The sequence below is a fragment of the Musa acuminata genome, chromosome BXJ1-7, assembly GCF_036884655.1.
Source record: "Musa acuminata AAA Group cultivar baxijiao chromosome BXJ1-7, Cavendish_Baxijiao_AAA, whole genome shotgun sequence".
NCBI classification, from domain to species: Eukaryota; Viridiplantae; Streptophyta; class Magnoliopsida; order Zingiberales; family Musaceae; genus Musa; species Musa acuminata.
Genome location: NC_088333.1, coordinates 3,184,295 through 3,206,135, shown reverse-complemented (window position 1 = coordinate 3,206,135; position 21,841 = coordinate 3,184,295). Strand labels below are relative to the sequence as shown.

The following is a 21,841-nucleotide window of genomic DNA, read 5'->3' as shown; positions in this document are numbered from 1 at the left end:
TCTTCTTTTTTTCGTTGGTAAAATCAATAATGTTATGATAAATAAACTTCAATATTTTATTTTTGTAACTATAAAAATATCAATATAACTTTTTTAAATATAAAGATGAGAGTTTCTCCGTTAATTGAACTGAAGATTAAAAGTTTCTCCGTTAATTGGGAGTTTTCTAAGGCGACTGCCAGTAGACGTTATATGTTGGACCGTTTAATGTGAGTGAAGGACTAAGAGTTATTCGGTAATCTTTCCTAAGAGTTACTCGTCTGGAAGAAGAATCAGCCACACAGGATTCAATCATGGTTGACTGACTGCCTACCAAACATGTTAGTTTCAAATTTTGACGCAGCCTACCAAACACAATTGTCACAGAATACAAAGTTTCAAGAATCAGGAGCTTTCTGAGATGTTTGATTTGATGATCCAAATGGTAAAAAACTAAGCAAATTAAAGATCTTGTCGACTGCCATCCCTTTCAGAATGCTCCAATTGCCAGCCAAACCACACATCGACTCCTGCTTGTTCAAAATTACATCGAGCTGCATTCAAATATATGGTCCGATTTGATCATGTTTTCCGGCTTGATAATAAATAAACATGTATCAACCAAGGGTTAGATTTAAAGGCCAAGCTAAATCAAGTTAAATTAAGCACACATAGCATCAGTTGTTAGCTCAAACGATTAGCAACTCTCACACTGGCTGCAATCAGTCCTATTCAATACATCCTACGTCGATGACGCACTAAAAAGAGGAAAAAACGGCACGAAGGTGATGCAAGGTAAAAGAATTACAACTCGATAAAAGCCAGGAAGCAGGTCACAAAATTTAACACTGTACAGTTCTACAGCACTACCTCTGCCATTGGTAGACCAGAAATCACCCATGATGAGATCATAAACTGCATTTGGTTCATGGAGAACAAAAAAGATTCAGTGGCCACGTCTGAGAACCGAGAGAAATCCACCTGATGATTTTTCCTTGCGGCGATCATTGGATTCATCTCTGACCTGTTCAAACCAGCCAACCAACCAAAAAACTTATTAAGGCACCGGTAGCAATTTAGGGGGCACAGTTTCAAGTCGTTGATGGTGAAACCTCTTTGGCAATAAGCTGTAGTGTCTCCAGTATTTCCAAAAAATCAGGCCTGACAGCTGGGTCTTGCTGCCAACACTTCTCCAGCAGCTCAGCAAGTTTCGGATGAGTATTCTTTGGAATGGTAGGTCTCAAACCCTATAGAGATTAGAAGGAAAAGCAACATGTGTCACCTGTTTGTGTTGCAATAAGAGGAAAAAAGAAACAGTCACGTAGAGTTCTCAATAATACAATATAGCCATGCAACTCTTAAAGAAACAGTTTTACTTTAAGAATTCAAAAAGTAAAATTGCAGTCAATTTTCATCAAAAGTCTACACTCGGTATCCTTGTTTCGATACATAAAACAAGAGTGGTTTATGGTGATGAAATAAATGACTGTTATATGTGAAAGGCGAAAAATGTGTTCTGCATTTAATTTTCAGGTGAAAACATTTACCTTCTAATGATACTTTCTTATTTTTCACAAAGATAGATTTTGCTTCTTTTTAAATTCATGGAAGTTTTGTCATAAAATACGCTTACACATTGTTCAAAGACAGTAGATCACAAAAGCATAGTCACACTGTACCCTATTTTTAATTCTCCTCGTATCAGAATATATACCCATTATGTCAGAGAAATCGTGTATTCCATGTATGTGTTGTACGAATAGATAACTAATGTCTATGGGTAATGTAGTAGCTATTATTCTGACCACATGAGAAAAACCACAAACAAACTTACCTTTTGAACCACGCCTACTGCAGCTTGGAGTGGTGTTAAGTATTCATATGGGAGCTGCACAAAACCACAGAATATAGAGACAATATACTTGTAAGAAAGGTTGAAGAACGTGAACAAATAAAATTTTGTAATTGCAATATCCTGAGGTTACCTTAGCTGTAAGCAGCTCCCACATTACAATTGCAAAGCTAAAAACATCAGCTTTGTGATCATAGGGCTTGTGTTCTATCACCTACATTTAGGTTAATAAGGAACATGTTGATATGCTGGTGTAACAAAGCACCAGGACTCGAAATTTATGGGACCATAGTTGAAAAGAGAAACAACTTCCCCAGGACTTATACAAAGACAAGATATTCGATACAAGAAGATTGAGTTAAATCAATTTCAAGATACTTAATCATGCTGTTGAGATTGATACTGATGAATCACTATATGAAAATAAAACTGAAAGGACGTGCATGATGTTGGGGACATTGAACAAATCATATATAGATGCAGAAACACAAAATGCATTGGCATTATGTTAAGTAATTTGAGTACCTCTTCATTAAAGTGAAACATATGTTTATATACATATTACCTTAGAGCCAAAAGAAACATTAGTATTTGAGATGAGCAAGTTCTCCAACAAGGTTTTGTCATAAGTTTTGGTTAAATCTTTATCCAACCATAGAAAGGCTTCCAGATAAGCACAAATGAAGATTTTATGTATAAATCATGTGTAATGCTCCAGACATAGTGACCAAGTATGTTTTTTTTTTTTTCGCAGAAAGTATTTTATTATGCAGTTTGGTTTAAAAATAAGTTGCATATATAGACACTATTTTAAAGACTTTCTTGGACAAAGAATTTATGATGTAATATGTAAAGCAAACCCACGATGGAGTACAAATTTCCAATAAGTTAATGATAGCTTCTAGCAGTGAAAAAGATAAAGTCATAGCTATGCAGCTCCCAGTGTACACCTAAAATAATCACAGGTCAATACAAAATTTCCTAAGAACTTTTTGGTGAAGCAGGATCAACCCAAAGACTAGGAGATATTTATCCTATTCAAATTGTGAGAAACAGCCATTATTCTTATCAAGGTTCCAAGGATAATATTGTGTATGCAAGTACTATAAGACATCACTCTATCACATTATTCATTACATGTGCATGATTGAACAACGATATACATGCTGGAAAACTGATTATTTGGCTTCTCAACCAAATGCAACTGGACTCCTGAAAAGATGCCACAGTAGTTAAGTATATGAAATGCATCCTGCAAAAGCACCTTTTCAGGCAAAGCATAACTAAACATTTTATGCCATAAAGAAATATAGAACAATTAATCAAATCATGTGTGGTTATAGTTTAGTTATGTATGTAACCAATGCATGCAGAGGATCAAATATCCTATAATGTCCACGTGATTTGGCACACAAATTGACAAGTAGGTGCAAAGTTCAGTCAACATCATAAAATATCTTCAGAAAGTCACGAGGTACCCTTGGATCACCCAAAAAGAAGGCATATGTATGTGGGTTAAGACTAAACTTCGTTAAGAGATGAAATTACTGTAGATTATTACCTCAGGTGCCATCCAGCGATATGTTCCTGTTTCAGCAGTCATGACTCCAGACTCTGCTTTAACACGCGCAACACCAAAATCTGCAACCTTAACAACCTGCCAGAGAAATAAGTATATTAGTTCTGAACAAACTGGTACAAGAGCAAAGTCCGGCCCTTTAGACTTAACTAAAAGTTACATGGGCTGAAATACGAGCAAAAGATATGTAAGAGCAGTTAAAGAGAAAATAATCATTTGTGTGTAATATAAACAGTTACTGTTGAAGTGAACACTAAACCAAATGAAGAAATTTATCCTTGCCGACGGACAATGGGAGATACAATAGACCACCAAAAACAAAGGAGATATCTAACTCACAAGTATAAGTATTGATATATTACCCTAAATCAGACAAAGGTAACTCCCTCCAATGAATCAACAAGCTCAAGACTATCAAGTTTCTAATTATTGACAGCAAGCCCTGATGAATTGCGGAAGGCACTATTAACTCATCCATATTTTATCATGTCAATGCAACCATCAGAATAGATAATGGGGAGACAGCTGGTAATTCCTCATTTAACCATCAAGCTCCATTTTATTTGGTCTCAATTTTAAAAATTCTATTTTAAAGTTACAAAATCTTGACTTGCAAGGTCCAATGAGCTAAAAGGACAGTAATATGGATTAGGTATTCCTACCGTCAAGCTGGCCCTTCAGATCCTTTACAGAATATACATTTGTACTAGAATTAAATAAAATCATAGGACTCCTGATCAACGTCTCTCTAAACAAGCAGCATATCAGGACACAATTTGAGATAAATCTACGACAAACATCTCCACTGAAAACCAACTCCAAGTAATGATTTTACAAGAAGTTGGACATATGATAGCCAATTTTATGGTATTAGGTTTTTGAACTTCATCCATGACAAGCTAATTGATATATTTCTTAGAAGTATAATAAAAAAATAAAAAAGGTTTATTGTTAGTAGTTATGCTTAGGTGACCATGCAACTGCATAATTAGCAATTGGGAGCAGTGATTTAAAAAGTGTTAGACGCCAAAGTCTCAAAACGCTTGAGGTGCTAGGCACTCGCTCGGGCGAAGCGAGACGCTCTGAAATATTAAAATATAAAAAATATATAATATAATTATTTAAATAATAATATGATATTAAATTAAAAGTATACTGTTAATAGTATATTACTTACTGTTAACTATTCTTAGGGGGGTAGAAAAGAACTATTAACAGTAACAAAGGGGAATAAAAGGGTCACTAACAATAGAAACCAACGAAAAGTGACAGCAACAACTGTGAGAAGGCAACAGTGAGAAGCTGACAATAGCAGCGACGGAGGATTAGTTTAAGACAGCTGTGGCAGCGTTGTGAATGACAACGATGAAAGCTGCAGACAGTAGCAACAGTGAAAGCTCTAGAGGGCATCTGTCGGTGGCGGAGGAACCTACGGTCCTCTCTCTCGACAGTGGAAGGAACTACACACGGAGCGACAGCGGAAAGAAGCTACGGGCTCTTGCTAGGTCGTCGGACTCGTTCGTCCGTGACAGAGGAGGCTTGGTTCGCTGCGTCTGCGGCGGAGGCAAAAACAGTGCTAGGGTTGGCTCGGTGGCACGCAAGCATGAAGGGTGGCTTTTGAGGGTAAGAAACTGCGTTATTGAAAGTTTGGTTTGATTCGCTTATTTGAACCGGGCGCTCGCCCGAATGGCCTAATGCTTGGGTTCGAGTGAGTACCCAAGTGGCGCCTCATTGAAGCGCGTCGCTTGGTCCACACACGAGATGCTCAGGCCTCACCTCACCTCGCCCGAGCGTCTATTAAAATCACTGATTAGGAGTTGGGACTACATAAGGTTTCCAGAAGCAGGATCACTAAATCATATATATATATATATGCACACATGCTGGTGTACTGTAACCATGTTTATTAGAAACACATCAAGTGAGGCAACTTTCTGTAATACAAATAAATACCCACTTAAATTATAGTGATGACAGTCATTCAAGGAACCCCAAAATGATTAATTATGTATTAAAGCTTCAAGTTCAACAAGTCATTTACCCATAACCGCGAACAAAGCTGAACTAGAGCAAGTTGGATAGCTAAAGCTCGGCCATCATCCTCCAATTCAGTTAAGAAAAGAATTATATACGTCAAGAATATAACATCTACATTTTTTAAATCATAAACAAAGACATACTACCACTTCAACAGATACTGAAATTGTTCTTGATCTGCAAAAGACTTTGCATGTCATGCTAAAATGTTGAGATTGAACATTGTATTCAAGCTGATTGATGTCAGGCATCAAAAGGTTTAACGGCAGCATGAAATAGCACATGGAAAGATTAATGATAAGCACTAAAAAAAAAATCTTAAGTCACAAACATTCAAGGCCTCAAGTTCCAAGCCACTAAGTACACAAGCACCATAAATTAATAATGTTTTATAACTCAAGTGTCAGTAAATTGAGACCATCAATTAGGTTGTTGGAGGTTGAGGTAATTAATTAATAAGTCAGTGGTTGAGATATTTAATTTAAAAGTCACTTATAAAAGGAGAGGGGAAGGAAACTTGTGAGGTAACCATGAATTAAGCCATCCACATATATGAATTGTATTTGAGCTCCTAGCTCTAAGTTATTCCACAGGAAGAAAAATGTAGTTTGTTTTCTCTTATTCCAAAATTCTTTTGGTTTCTTCTCTCCTAGTTCCACATCACTGATCATAGGATAAAGCTTTTTGAGTTGGAATTCTTGAGTTACTTCCTACAATATTACCTAGGAGATGACTTAATCCATCTGAGCATATGTTATGAAAATGCTTCAACCAAAGTGATCCAAAAGACCTACTAACGGGTAATATGTCTTTATGACTTGCCTCGTTCTCATCCATCAGAAGATTGGCAGCCTTCAGATCCCGGTGGATAATGTTATTTTGGTGCAAGTAGTTCATTCCCTTTGAGACATCAATTGCTACTCGTAGTAAAGCTGGAAGCTTAAAGACTCCCTTCTGTTTGTGAAGGAAGTCATAGACACTTCCCCCTGACATAAACTCTGAAAATAAAAAATAATACATAAGCCATGAGAAAAGCTCTTAGAAGCAACCTTAATCTTGAAAAACAAATAGCCAGACATAAGCAAGCTTCACTAGATCTTACTACCTGTAACAATACATAAACTAGGAGGTTTGGTACATGCACCAATGAACTGCACCACATTCTTGTGGCGAACCTTCCTGCAAAAGCAACAAAAATTAATATAAAAATGATGAGAATCGATGGACTGCACCACAATGCATAATCAAGAGATACAGAAGAAGGTTAAGGAAAAGTTAAATGGAAGAAAACACAATCTAGATCAACACAAGTGGAAGACAGTTTAAGGTAAGCAAATCATCACTAAAAAAAGAATAAGAGAAAATAATCTCTGATTGCTTCAAGGCAAAAGAAAAGACAAACTTTAAAAATCCATACTGAAGTACAAACTGAAATAATAAATGATTTTAGATTTCACCAAATTCAAACTACATCCCATCCTTAAACTCAAAAGTCAAAACTTTCCTCCACAAGAAAAAAACAACTCAATGCAGGCAATTAGACTGCCAAAACATCATCTGATTCTCCTAATTAACGATTATTTAGAAAATAATTATTGCTCAGCAGTGTCAAAGTCTCATCTAAATATGTTGTATGCTTTCCGTACAAGTGTATAATACAATAAGCATGTCACATCTGAGGTTACTGCTTAGCTATTTTGGTGAAACTTTAATTCATTGAGGTCATTAGGTGAAGAGAAGATAAGTAGCTATTACTGCTAGAAGATAGAAATTTCATTCACTAACCGCATGATAAAGACTTCCTGAGCAAATTCTCGCTGCATATCAACATTTACACGCTCAGGCTTCAGTATTTTAATTGCCACATCTTGACTACAATATGTTCCACGATAACTGGAAACAAAGAACATTAGTGATTAGCCAGTAACCACATGATAACGTCCTAACCAGATTTTCTGTGTGGTTTACTAGTGAAACTTACAGATCACCATATGACCCAGATGCTACTTTACATCCAAACTTCAGCAGCTGAAAATCAATCTCCCATACATCAGTACCATCTGTTGGTATTGGGACATGGTCAGGCAGAGCACCCTCTCCAGTTTGTGCATTTTCAAGTTGAGGAGACCATGGATGAGACTTTGACCAAGCTTGTCTCTAACAGAAAGTGTTCAACAAACTTAAGCATTGCAGTATTATATCACAAAACTCTTTTCTAAAGGCATCAAAACCAAACAATGACACAGTATATGTGTGTGTGTCTGTACGTAGGTTCATCACAAAGTACATGCAATTGAAGAATAATACCACATTGAAGAATCAACCATTAAATCACATGTTAAAACGAATTATCACAACTGCTAAGATGACAGTACAGATGACACTAATACTGGCGAAAATAAACATATGAACTCCTCTTATTATTTAGCGCTATATACTGTTCAGTGTCTATGCAAGAGTTTTGTAGGAAAAAAAGCTCATGAAAATAAATAAAGAAGCATGAAGCATATTAATAGAAAAGAAAAAACAGATACTGGTAACATAACTGAATAGGTAACAGCAGATTCTGTACTGTTATATACCTCATTTTTACTGTGAAAAGATATATGATTATGAATTTAATGATTTTAAAAGATGATCCACTCTTGTTAGTGCTTCAAATGTAAAACACAAAGGAACTCTGCTATAATATGAATAGATCTAAAGAAAAATTCAACAGACCTTCTAGAAAATATTAATGTCATTTTTGAATTTCAGATGAGAAATTTTCAACCAAGCAACAACTTTATTAGAGAAAATAGGTAAGCCAAATCATGACCAATCACATGAGAGGTAACCATATAAGAGCTTTGCTTCAATTAACATAACCACTATACAACTTGCATATTTACTTTCATCGAATTCAAAACTTATATCATTAAAATAATCTTGTAACATATAACTCTTTCTTCAACTACTTAGGTTTGCATCTTGAAATCCTTTTCTTGTGTCAAGCAAAAAACTTGAGAGCAACATTACCAAATAAGACTCTAGACAATCTAGAGTAACATTCCTTTTGAAATGTTCAAGTTATTTAACCTCCCTACAGTAATGAATGTAACCAGTATAGGCCTTCAACAATGGAGTCAATAAAGATCCAAATGTATGAAAAAGAATTAGAATTACCCCTATCTTTTGAAGTTCCTTCTGCAACGAGTCCCTAAGCCGCTCAGTCTCCTAGATATTATAAAGAATGAGTGAGCATCAATACGACAGTATCCAGTGACAGCCCACACAGGATACAGTAGAAAACAGTCATAGATATGACAATACAGAAAACAAGACAGGGTACAGTAGAAAACAGTCATAGATATGACAATACAGAAAACAAGACAGGGTACACATAAGTGGATTAACATTATATTCCATGAAAAAGCAACAAAATACAGTACAAAAATCAACAATTTGAACTGCTTCCATGATCAAACAACAATAAAACTTGATACAAAAATGGAAATTGTAATAAAGGTCATTAACTTGTCAAGCCCTAGTAACATATTACTAAATAGATAAGGATTCTAGTGATATAGCATTCTATCAATACAAAATAATCATTTTCAATGATGTTAAGATCCATTACCAAAAGATCTTAGAAAACTTAGATTCCCAAGTGACTTCTTGGGGTCCAAAATTTGTTTTTAAAAAATACCAAAATACTGATTACTAATGTAAAACTTGCTCCCTTGAATAAAATCCTCATGTCAACAAAAACTTCCCGATAACTCATCTAATGCCCAGCAACTATAGTCTGGCTAATCAGATTTACTACCACTTAATATTTCTTATCCGTATTTTAATCCTGTGATTACTGCTATGTAAATGCAAGGGAGTTAATTATGTCTATAACTAAGTGTTAGGATCAAGAGCACTAAGAGGGGGGGGGGGTGAATTAGTGCAGCGGAAAACTTTCCGCGTTTTAAAACTGAGTTCGTACGACAAAGCCGATTTTAGCAGAAACTTCGATTCGTAAATCACTTTAACTTGTGATTAGGCAAGAGACAGTTAAAAACGAATCTGATAAGGCAGTTTGCTATTGTGATAGAAATCAGAATGTAAGCGCAAACTGAAATACGATGTTCGTACGAGAAAACCGATTTACGTCTAAACACGATTCGGAAAGTATTGAGCTTGGAAACGCAAACGTAAAAGCGCATAAGACAGTAAGCTATGAAGAAGGTTTGCAGTAAGGATAATAAGCTCAAAGTAAATGCAAAACAGAGAGCAGCACGATTTAGAGTGGTTTGCGAGAAAATCGGTTTACGTCTAAACACGATTCGGAAAGTATTGAGCTTGAAAACGTAGACGTAAAAGCGTAGAACATAGTAGGCTATGAAGGAGGTTTGCAGTAAAGATAATGAGCTCAAAGTAAATGCAAACCAGAGAGCAGCGCGATTTAGAGTGGTTCGGTCAATCTTGACCTACATCCACTTCTGGCTTCCTCCACCGATGAGGTTGCCGACGTCCACTAGAGGCCTTCCTTCAATAGGCGAAGGCCAACCACCTTTTTACAGATTCACTCCTTTTGACGGGCTTAGGAGACAACCCATACAAACTTTTCTCTCCTCTTGAAAGATCTGAACTTGGAAGAAGAGAAGGAGAAGAACTTTTAACTCATACAACACTTTTGAGCTCTAAAAATCACAGAGTAAGATTAGGATTTCGATGGTTTTCGTTGCTCTTTTCATTGCTGAAAGAGTGGGGTTTATATAGGCCCCAAACCAGTTTGAAATTGGAGCTCAAAACTGTCAATTCCCGGAATTCCGGGGTCTGGCGGTTGCACCGCTTGGCAGAGCTCGGAGACCGAGCTCAGGCGGTGCCACTGCCTGACTGGGGCGGTTGCACCGCCCAGCCAGAGCTCGGAGACCGAGCTCAGGCGGTTCCACCGCCTGTCAGGGGCGGTTGCACCTCTGGCCAAGTCATCTGGGTCCGAATGGGCTGATCCATTCGGCCCCCAATTAGGTCTTTCAAGGGCCAAATTGCCCCAAGATTAAGTTAGTGGGATCACCTCTCATTTCTAACTTAATCAACGTGCTAACTACGACAATTCGAAGGACAGCTTGCTCCGGTGCGTCAATCGCTTCTTCCAGCGAGCTTCCGGTGAACTTCCGTCGATCATCCAATGAACCCTCGATGATGCTCCTGCGGACTTCCGGCAAACTCCTGGACTTACGACGATCCACTTGGCGAGTTCCGACGAGCTTCTTTTGGCAAGCTCCTGGACTTCTTGGATCTATTCCCGCAGAACCTCCGACGACAGTCCGAACTTCCGTCGAGCTCTCGAACTCCCAACGTGATCATAGTCCTGACTCCGGCGCAACTCCTGCTGCATGTCTTACTTCCATCATAGTTAATCCTGCACACTTAAACAAAACTTCGATCGAGACAATTAAGCAATTAACCAAGTTGTCCGACATGTCATTGGTCCCTCGACGCTTCTTCCGATTCTTCGGCGCATCGTCCTCTTCTGCTGTCTATTGCCCAATCGGCCAGTTGACTCCGCAACTCCGATATCCTTGGCACAATACCCGCTCTTCTTGGCCCAATGCCCGAGTCCACGGCTCGAAGCCTTCTGTCGATACGTCGATCGATCCACCAGCCCGACGTCCAATCTTCAGACATGTTCCTCCGGCACAACATGATTTTTCCTGTTTTAATTGTCTCATCCTGATCGAAGCATCCTGCGTTACTCAAAACGCAGATTAAAACATGAACACATATCAAGTGGTTTCATCATCAAAATACGAGATTCAACACTAAGAATGTGTGCAATGCATCTATAAAGAACTTCAATGCACTTTTATGTTCTAAATTCTCAATGCTAGAAAAAAGTTATTCCTCAAAGCCTAAGCATAAACCAGAACCAAAAGTCATGATCCATTCTAAAGAAGGATATCCTTTATGACATCACTAAAAATTAGGTCACTTTAGAATGCCAATACCATAAAAAATGTATTCCTCATAAAAAGAATATAATAATTATCTATATAGAAGAAAAGCAAATTGCAAGATGTTAGAAGCTTATGAAAATAGTTCCAAAGCCAGCTAATTTGGCAGATGAAACAAACCTGTCTCCTTCCAGAGCATGATATGTTGTTAAGATCAAGAGAACAATAGAAGGGACACTTACTGTCCAAAACTAAGATTCAATATGATTTAATGAATTGGCACTGACTAGGGAGAATGTGTTGTCCTTATAACATTGTAAATTGATGTTTTAACCACAACTAACATTTCCATCAAGGACTATCTTTATATAATTCACATATTAACTTAAACATTTTGTGCTAGTAAATTCGTATGTCAGAATTATTGGATTCTTAAACTTCAACTACCAACTATCATCGAGAAGTATTAATGCAACTAAACTGCCAAAAGTACATCCTTCGACACTCATGGTTAGATAAATTCATTGTGAGCTATTTACTTCAGGTTTTCACAAAACAGCTTCAGATTATTTGTTTCAAACTGTTAAAAAAGCACTCTTGAGTGAGGACATCAAAGAAATGAAATTTTGATTTTTCTTTTTTCAATTTTATCATGGAAATTTTACATAACATGAAGGTAACTTTACCTATTATCTCCAATATATAGTCCAAGGACAAAACATCAATGCTAACTTCCCTAATCTTCTGGCCCAACTATGCAGATACAAAACCTCAGCTGAGGCTACCTGACCTGAATTCCAACCTTGAATAGAGGTATTAAACTAATGAAGCCTACGTCAATATTACAGGAACAAAGAATTTTCAATATACATAATTGTTTATAATATCATAGTGCAAAGTCGCATAAGTGACCTATAGCTACACGCAAAGCCAAGGACTCAAGAAGTGAGGCATCAGTTACATCCTTTAATGTTCAGCTATCCTTCCAAATATGCACTTTCAAAATAAAGAACAAAAACATAATCACCTGCAATTGAGTAATTTAAGTGCATCATGCATACCTAAAACCATGGTTTAATGTAGTGCCCAAAATGGTCCATCAATTGACTGGTATGTGAGCCCGTTTCGGGTGGTACATTGTAAGGGGCGTACCAAGTTGTATGCCTATTGTATTGCCCAACACGATTGAAACTCAATGATTAAAAATCGATACAGGTCAGTAACGATTGGATTTTTACTACACAGATCAGCATTCAAATCAGGTCCCAATAGTCAATTTGGTCCCTTACTCTCATTCTCATTCTTTCTCACACTCGCATGTTTAATCTTCCTAATCGGCGATCAATGGAGATCAACCTCTTGATTTGAATAAAAGAGGGATTGGAACTCTTTCTTTATAGGTGATTCAAGATAAACAGAAGCATCTTCCTTCGACGGATGATTATGCAACAAAGTTGTTCCTCAACAAATCAGAAAAGGTATAGATAATTTTTTTATTCCTTATAACGTAGAATTTATATTCATCAATGGCTTAGATACACCTATTATTATCTAAATATAATTCATATACAAAGAATTTAGGAGAAAAAAAACCCTAAAATAGGGTTTTCATTTTAGGCCATTTCTGGCCCCTTTTCTGGAAGATCAGTACAGTACCAACTTGTATGTACCTGTCCGTCCGAAGACCAATACAGTTGGTCCTCACAAGAAACACAGATACAGCCGGTTGGCACGAGAAGGCATTCCTTGCCTAAAACTACTAGTACCCAACGATGATCATGAAAACGACAGAAATTGTTATAAATGAGTCTCCTGAAATACAAATAATAGAATACATAGAGCATAGTGTAAATTATGCAATAACTATTAATTGTTAATGGTTGGTATGCATAAAAAAAAATGAATTGAACACAATAGTTCACATTATGTTTATGATGACTAAATATCAAAGAGACCACTTAACTTAAATAACATAAAGTTCCAAAGAAAGCAGAATGTATTCAAGTTAGTACCTCATAAAGCCAACCATCAACAACAAAGACATCCAATGAGTAACCGTCATTTGTTGAAAATGCATGTGCTTCTTGAATATTAAGGCCAAGCTCAGCAAGCAAAGAAGTCAGCTGCAATACAAGAATAAACAGATGTACAAAAATTCACTTCAAGTTACAAGAAAAACCAAAAGACTCAAGAACTTCAATAAAAAATTGATTACAAATGTCACAATTTTAGCATTAGCAAATAGCAAAAGAGAATACAATGGAAAAAAAAAATTACTCGGTCTGGGGATGTGAAGAATACAGTTGCTCGTGCTAGAAGTCCATTCATACAGAAACATCTTTTAGACTTCAATCATACAACAGATAGTGCAATCATCCAATAGTTGACAGAGATGAAGAAGAACAATTTTAGAATTTAAAACTAGCTTTAAATTCAACTAAATGAGAAAGACATCAGTGACTACTGACTGGTGTACACCAGTACAGTACCAGTCTGAGCCCTGACTGGTATAATACCACTTGCGAAATTGCGAACATTGCCGATACCAAAATAAAAGTAAAGAATAAAAACTAGATACCAACAGGTAACCCATAGTGGACTGATTGATAATTAATTCCTTGGTCTGATTAGAATCAGAATCTTCTACCAAAGATTGTGCTGGCCACAACATATCACTATCATCTGGCAAAAAAATTAGTCTGACAACCTATAGCTGAGTGTTTATTGAGCAGAAAACCAGCACAAATTGTTTCAAAGAAAAAACATCAACCCATTTATGTCTTTACAGAATCGGGATCCAAAAGGAATAGAAATGGAGTTGAAATATTCCATCAAGCATGATCCATTGAAAAAATAAATGATGGAGAACTTCACCCGAAAGAACAATTATTCCCCAAGTTATGAACCCAGAATTTTATGTTGAAGCAAGAGAGAGTGGCAGGGCCATTTGGATTGGGACTCTGATCAATAAACACAAACTGTCCAACAACAGACTTATCAAGTTAGCTTAATCATTGAAAGAAAGGGCAACAATTAGCTAAAAATTGTTTAACTAATTTCCAGAGTTTGAAAAAAAAAATCCAGTGATTCTCTGTCAAACATATTAAAGTTTATTAAGTTACACTTGATAGCTCTGTTGGCCAATTGATACAATTATCAGAATTGAGCACATTAAATGATGGATGCTTATAATAAAAACTTATTTGAGATTTGTCATTTTAAAACATGTTCAAAACTGTCTTAGCCACTTTTGTTGTTTATTTTATTGCAAAGATAGAGGAGTCTTTCCTGACATAAGATATATACAACATTGATGCCAGCCACCAGCTCATGTAGTTCAAAGTTCAAACTTCAAACTATAATTCTACAAAGAATCAAAATGCATGCACCGAAGCAAATCAAATGATAGTCAGTAAGGCTGATCTAGATGATCAAGTGGGTCTATGAAGAAAAATGTCCAAAAAGAGTAACATTTGAAAGACCAAGATCGCTTTGAGAGTTAAGAACCATATAGATTGGAACCTATGCTGACGTATGGGGTAAACATCAGTGATACTAGGGTCAGTCAGTCCGATCATTTCACCCAAAACGAACACTCAATTCTGGATCAACAGAACCAGGCTGCTCTCTTCTGAAGCAATCAGCATAACTTGATTTTTTTCCTTCTTGAGGGTGTTCTAAATCACCTGATATCTGAAACCTTCTGAACAAAAGCAATACACAAAATAGAACACAGTATTTTGGTGGTTGAATCTGCGTAGATAGTCTAACCAAGATGAAGGAACAAACATTACTTAACAATAAAATAAAGGACAGAAAGCATAATCAAAGAAGTGTTAAGAGTAGGAAAACTAAAAATATTCATTCCTACAAATCAATAACACAGTTCAAACCTTACAGATTATATACTATTCTGCTCAAGCATTGGAAATGAGAATGTTTCTCTTAGCATAAACTAAAAGCAATGGATGCCAACTCCACCAAACCTAGATTTCTCTTCTTGGAACAGTAGATTTACCGATATTGGACCACTAAATCTTTATGAAGTCACTAGAGGAAGTAGCAACTAGCAAGTACCAATTTCCTAAATGATAAAACTCTATGGCCTAAATACAGAATTCTCAAATGAAATATCATATAGGTATATCATGTGTAGCAAATGACAGCAACAAATCAAAAGATATTTAATAATTATTCACAAGATGAGTTGTATCCAGTTGAGGAATCAGTTTACCAAACTTAGAAGCTTTGGCTTGTCATGTGTGGAAAAGGCAATTTCATGCATTGGCCTGCAAAAAAATAAATCAGTATTTTATAGATCATACAAATATGAGATAAATGGTGCACATCTATTGGATTGAAAAAAGATTGTTATCATCTGAAGAAAATGTGAGAATTTCATAATACGTACACAAAACAACCATTAATCTCACTACAGATTGGTGATATAAACTATGAAAACATAAGTTTACCATGATGTAACCACATTAAAAAGGAAAGGTTAACTAGCAAGCAAAACACATAGCTAAGAGAACATACCAACACCCAAAAAGCATATTGTTTTTAACAATCACTAATAAAATAACATTCAGTATTTTAAAAATTAAAATCAACAAAAAAGACGCCAATGAAACTTTTGTGTACACGATAATAAATAATGAAATGCAGGAATTATTTGGTTACAACTGAGACTTGTCAGATCTTCTTATATGTGCATAGACTCAACAAAACTGTGTTGAAACAACTGGAAGTACCAAAGTGAATAATACTTAACATGTCTTAAACTAGCAAGCTGGATCTTGTTTCTAGTGTCTGGACTCTTTTCCCATTTATAAGATCATTCCCTTAATGACCAAATCTGATTCAGACCATCTCTGCCAAAATCTATCAAACGTATATTTGTGCCACCATTCCCTGTTCCAGAGTATTCAACAAATATCCAAATGTGAGTTTTCTATGATGTTGTCATATTTTAGTAGCAGATGAAGAAACGATTTCAAGTTTCAACCAGCTTCCGTTTGTTTTATAATGAAAGATGTTGTCTTTGATCACTGTTGTACTCATATCCAGCAGCCTCCTTGACTAATCCACCCAATTGAAAGAGAAATTATGTGGCTAACTGGTGTCATTTACTGAAAAAAAAAAGTGCCATTTACAGCTACATAAAATGTGTCCAAAGAATAAATAAGATTGGAAATAGAGTCAATCCTGGATAGCCTTTAATGACCAACAGCTGCTAACATGAGAGATCAAAAGACATGTACAAGTCACTTCAAGGACAGCTGTTCACTGACCAAATATTATGGTGCTTGTTCAAAAAAATGCATATATTTGATGGTTCTTATTCTTTCATGAAAAGTAAATGTACAATAAAAAGATTCTATGTTCACCAGCAAAAATATTTTAAAAATCATTAAAAAATTCTTCGATTGACTACTAAAAACAAAAGACAGACAAATATGTATATGTACAGAGAGAGAGAGAGAGAGTTTTGGGGCGTTGGATAAAAGTAAATGACATAAAACTTGTATGAACAATCAAATCTTTCAAGTTAGTGATAAACTAATGCCACATGCGATGGACAACAAAATATACTTAGAAGTCATGAAAACTGAACGATCAAACTCCAACAAAATCAATGCTAAAAAACAATGTAATTTGGGCACCCACATACCCAATAGGACAAGAATAGAAAACTGAAAAGATAAGGACACGGATTCCTCCACTTCATTGAAATATGCATCAAGCAGTCAATTGCAGTATAGCTAGTGCACCAAAGATTGTAAAGCTTGTTGAATTTAATGGGACCTATCGTTCGGGTCTAAGTAATTACCGGAAAACTTTTAGAAGTTCATACACTAGCAAAATCAAAGTGTCTTTTATTATATAGGTACGATCATGAAGCAACATAAAAAATGGGACAGAGAATACGGAAAAACATAACCTCAGGAATTGTGGAGCATTTGCAACACTATCTCCATCATGGTATTGTTGCCTGCTGGCTTCAAGAGCAAGAGCCTCGAGATTAGGCGACGAACCAAAGGCAGGAGGAGGATGAACACTGATGATCATATGGGTGTGTAAAAACATTATTGTGGATATACTAACAGACACAAGAAATATAAGTGGAAACATAAGAGTGGATAAGTTGGAAGAGAAGTAAAAAACATGACAGAGAAAATCTTTTGTTGGGAAACATGTAGTTGGGGACAAAGAAATAACTGCACCTTTGCCTGATGTAGGTTGAAGTAGACTGTGCATCTCCCATTTCTGGCGCATTAGAATCGGAAGAATCAGCTTGGTTTCCATCAAGAACTGGAGTAACCTAAAGAACCCATTGATCAAGTTATAGAACTACAACGGAGTAAAGGAAGTGATAGATAAACCAGAAACGGCTACTTAAGGAAGAATAAACTAGAAAAAGCTACTTAAAGAAGAATATTTATTAACGCCTATTATTACATGGAAGTTTGGAAAAGTAACATTCATAAGATATCTAAATTTAGACACTTGTTGCAGACTAATTGAAAAATGTCAATGAAGGTCAAAACAAGTTCTAGATCATGTCATGGCTTCATGTGATCCAGTTAACTCGCACACATTTGATCAGTCATTTTGGAGCAAGAAAGGATTTCTGTGCTTACTAAATAAAGAAAGGCTTTATTCGGTAGGACTAGTACTTCTTTAGGTACTAAACTATGATTACTCACAAATATCAAAACTTCATAATTAAAAAAAAAAATTGGTTGTAAAAAAAAATTCAGATATAAATATTCTTGACTAAATATGTGATTTTTTATGGATCTCAATGGCAGCAAAAGAATCCATATAGCTGACCCCAAATAGTTGGGACTTTACGACTCTATTGTTGTTATAAAAGAAAAGAAATTGCAGTTCCATTATGAAGTAATTAAGTTGTTGTAAATTACCTAATGAAAAGTATAAGAGACAGAATATGAGATGGGTGTCTAACTTTCTACTTTTAAATGAACACTTTAACGAAAAAGCGCATAATGGACATCCATGAAGACCACAAAGGTCAAGCCTGAAGATAACTTCTTTGTTTATAACCTACAATGTTGAAATAAATGCACATACATGAAGATTATAAAACATGATCCTGATGACATTGACAACTATAATACATAGAAGGATAAATTGTATCAATGTAAACATATGTGTGAATGTGATACGCATGCATGTGCATGAACATGTACACATGTGCAGCAAGTTTGTTAAACAAACATTAGAAGATTCCTTCTTTATTTAACAAGTGATTTGAATATAATTTATTTTCCACCCAAGCTTATTGAAGTAGCCAAACCTCCAGGTTTCAAAGTTGTACACCCATCTTAATTTTAACAATTTGAAACTGAGGAAGATCAGAAATGTTAGCCTTAGTTTACGTACGGCTTGGTCAATGATGTACCTGATTCAGGTTATATCAGAAATGTTAACTTTATTATAAATTTAAGGCACTCTCATTAAAGTTTAGCCGCCAGCTAATTACATTAACTGCATTCAACAAATACAGTCAGACTATATGGTATATCTATAGGAATTATAGTTCGTGCTCCAATGTTAAAGTGACAACTTGATCCAACTACATATTAACAGATACATTAAAGAATAAGCATCAGAAACCTTGGTAATTAATATTCAAGAACATTAAAAGAATCTAATATGAATTCCTGAAACTAAAGGAGTTGATAAAATGATAACTGATCATTACAAGCTTCCAATCAACAAATGGCATTACAGCCCAAGAGTAACAATATGAATATGATAATCCAACGATAGAACCAACTTAAGTCACCAAGTCCAAAAAGAAACTCATACATCTGTTCATTTTAATTGAAATAAGCGTATGTGTTACAGGCTAAGGCTTTCTATACAAGATTTCAACTGAAATCCCATGAAAAGACACTGTTTTCTCATACAGTCTAGATAAATAATGTTAATTTCAGCCTGTCAGGCTTGCATGGCTTCGTATAACACCTAATGTAGACCTATAGGAGAAACAAAAATGCTGTACCAGTTTGGAATTATTCAAAACTGCATTCATCCTATATCGAGTAGTTTGAGAAGTTTGTTAAAGCAAAATCTAGCATTCAGATGGGGGAAGAGTTGTTGTCGCTCGTACCTGCACCAAGCGAACAGAAAATACGGGCCTATTGTCAGGTTCTTGAGCCAGTTCCAGCAAGTTTTTATGCATCAGTACATCCTCTGCCCTCTCCACGTTTACATCCAAGGCATACCTGCAACAGGAAGAAGTTGCAGATCAACAATTGCTTGGAGAAAAATCATAGCCACAAGATTGACCAAAACCCAGTACGAATGTGCATCGACGACTTTGCCTTATCCACGAAACTCATATTTCCGTACGAATAATTCCACGGAACCCTAACGATTCGAGGCAGCGCCAACAGATTACTTTTACTCAATAAAGAATTGGAGCAGACCCTCAGAACAAGTCAACATGGAACACAGTCGACACAAGCACCACGACCGCGTGGATTTTTATGCGAGAAACGACCCGAGAACACAACTTTTCCAAAGAAAGGATAGCCAAATCAAGAAGGTCGCGGATCAAAAAGGATCGACGAGTCAGTGCCGCCACACGTAATCGGGCAAATAAAAAGGGGGAAATGAACGCAACCTATCGAAACCGAAAGAGGCAGACGGGACGTGGGATCTACCGAGCCGGCAACCGATTGAAATGGTTCCACAGCCCGTCCTCGAATGACGGCGACTGCACCTCGGGCCGCCCTGCCTCCCTAAGGCGGCGGAGGACCTCGTTGTAGACGTCCATTTTATGGCGCTGCTGCTGCCGGTTGTGGGTGTGGGACGAATCCGCCGCCGCCCGGCTGCCGCAGCTCTCGGTCGCGTCCTCTATCGCCATTCAAGAATCCAAACCCCCCAAGAAACCCAAACACCTCAAGAAAGATCCACTCTTAGGCTCCTCAATGTGGCCCCTGTTCGTGCGAAGGATCCGCTCCTCAGGCGACGGACGGATCGAGGCCGCGATCGCCCATGATTCACGTAGGACGAGGCGACCAGCACAGAGAGAGAAGCGTGCAGGACGGCAGATAGGATACGCTTAAATTAAGAGGAAAGTAACGGAAGCGGAAAACAGAGAGAGAGCGAGAGAGCCAGAGAGAGAGAGAGAGAGAGAGAGAGGACAGCGAAAGATTTGAAGGACAGGACGCAAAAGCGAAGCTTGCGGCAGTGGTTTTAATATGCGATGCTTATCCCATCATTTTAGTTTTAATGTTCATTTTTCATATTAGTCCTTATACAGTTCCAAAATATCTTCTCCCATCACTTAGTGTCCTTTTTTACATATTAGTTCTTATAAGTTTAAAAATAACCAATTTACCCTTGTAAATATTATTACAGCATAAATATAATATATATTCCTCCAAATACTATGTTATGAATAATAATAGTTAATAGTTTATACTGTTTGGTTTGAGCTAAAAAAATACAAATATACACATCCTATATTCATGATAAATTTTAAAAAGTATTATTTTTTTAGGATATGTTAATTAATAATCAAATAAGAACTAATTGATGAATATATATATACATGTATAGTAAATCTAAATATTCTATGTATGTGCTGATGTTGAATTTTCTATCAAATCAAACATGGAAGATTTAGGGAGCTATAATTAAAATAGGGGCTAAGGTGAAAAGAAAAAGATTTACCATGGATTTGGCCTATATATATAGTTTATGAAATTTGCCAAAGAATAAACAAATAGTAGATAGAAATTTGGGTTTGGGTCTCAAAAAGAGCAGTATTTAATTAGAACTTGACTAACTATCTTGATATCCAAAAGAAATCTATAGATAGGATAGTATTCTCATGAATTTTATCATACCTAAAATACAAATCCATGCATCCGAATTGGATTTATTAGGTTCTCATGGTCTTATCTTGATATCCAATATCTTAAAATAATATCCAATATATTTAATATATATATATAATTATTTTAAGATAGTATGATAAATCCAATATCTATAAAATTATTGGATATCAAGATAATATTAAATTATTTTAAATATATAAAATTTTGAATATATTAGATTAATGTGAAGTAAATAATTTTTATTAATTATAATTATTTTTTAATACTCAAATATCATGATTTAGTTGAAACTAAGTTGTTAAACTAATATAGTTTTCCTTTAGAAAGAGAAAAGTGTTTGGTCAACCTTAAAGCTCACCCAACAACACATAGGTTATCCACCATTCTCTCTCTCTCTCTCTCTCTCTCTCTCTCTCTCTCTCTCTCTCTCCCAAAAGCTGTCGATCGAGGAAGAACCGGAAACAGTAGTAATCAATTCAAAGCAGTGGGCACAGCACATGGTTTTGTGGGTCGACCGTCGCCGATGGCGGCCTGAGTTAGACCACGTCGGGAGTGAGGTTGAAGACGCTGCAAATGGCGTGCATGCCAT

At 36.2% G+C, this 21,841-nt stretch overlaps 1 protein-coding gene across 4 annotated transcripts; it reads right to left on the bottom strand.

The window, feature by feature from the left end:
• Nucleotides 1-607: 607 nt before the first annotated feature.
• LOC135586617 (serine/threonine-protein kinase STY46-like) lies at nucleotides 608-20,586 on the bottom strand. 4 transcript variants are annotated; one of them, XM_065190797.1, is made up of 16 exons: nucleotides 20,071-20,586; nucleotides 19,515-19,629; nucleotides 17,599-17,696; nucleotides 17,316-17,432; nucleotides 15,606-15,660; nucleotides 13,384-13,494; nucleotides 8,613-8,663; nucleotides 7,429-7,604; nucleotides 7,233-7,340; nucleotides 6,553-6,626; nucleotides 6,270-6,445; nucleotides 3,393-3,488; nucleotides 1,965-2,045; nucleotides 1,814-1,867; nucleotides 1,092-1,226; nucleotides 608-1,003 (listed from the first exon to the last, which is right to left on the bottom strand). In XM_065190797.1, the coding sequence occupies exons 1-16, from the start codon at nucleotides 20,271-20,273 to the stop codon at nucleotides 926-928; spliced, it is 1,728 nt and encodes a 575-aa protein (XP_065046869.1). In that variant the 5' UTR covers nucleotides 20,274-20,586; the 3' UTR covers nucleotides 608-925. The 4 variants fall into 4 exon arrangements, with proteins under 4 accessions (XP_065046869.1, XP_065046871.1, XP_065046872.1 ...); XM_065190799.1 differs by having other exon boundaries at nucleotides 20,031-20,163; XM_065190800.1 differs by lacking the exon at nucleotides 20,071-20,586 and having other exon boundaries at nucleotides 17,599-17,686.
• Nucleotides 20,587-21,841: the final 1,255 nt, after the last annotated feature.

Excerpts from the sequence above, each read along its gene's own strand:
- LOC135586617 (XM_065190797.1), bottom strand. The coding sequence starts at position 20,273 with ATGGCGATAGAGGACGCGACCGAGAGCTGCGGCAGCCGGGCGGCGGCG. Across the intron at positions 17,433-17,598 it reads TCAACCTACATCAGGCAAAG|TGTTCATCCTCCTCCTGCCT; the intron begins GTGCAGTTATTT and ends TATGATCATCAG. Across the intron at positions 8,664-13,383 it reads TTGATGGTTGGCTTTATGAG|GAGACTGAGCGGCTTAGGGA; the intron begins GTACTAACTTGA and ends TATAATATCTAG.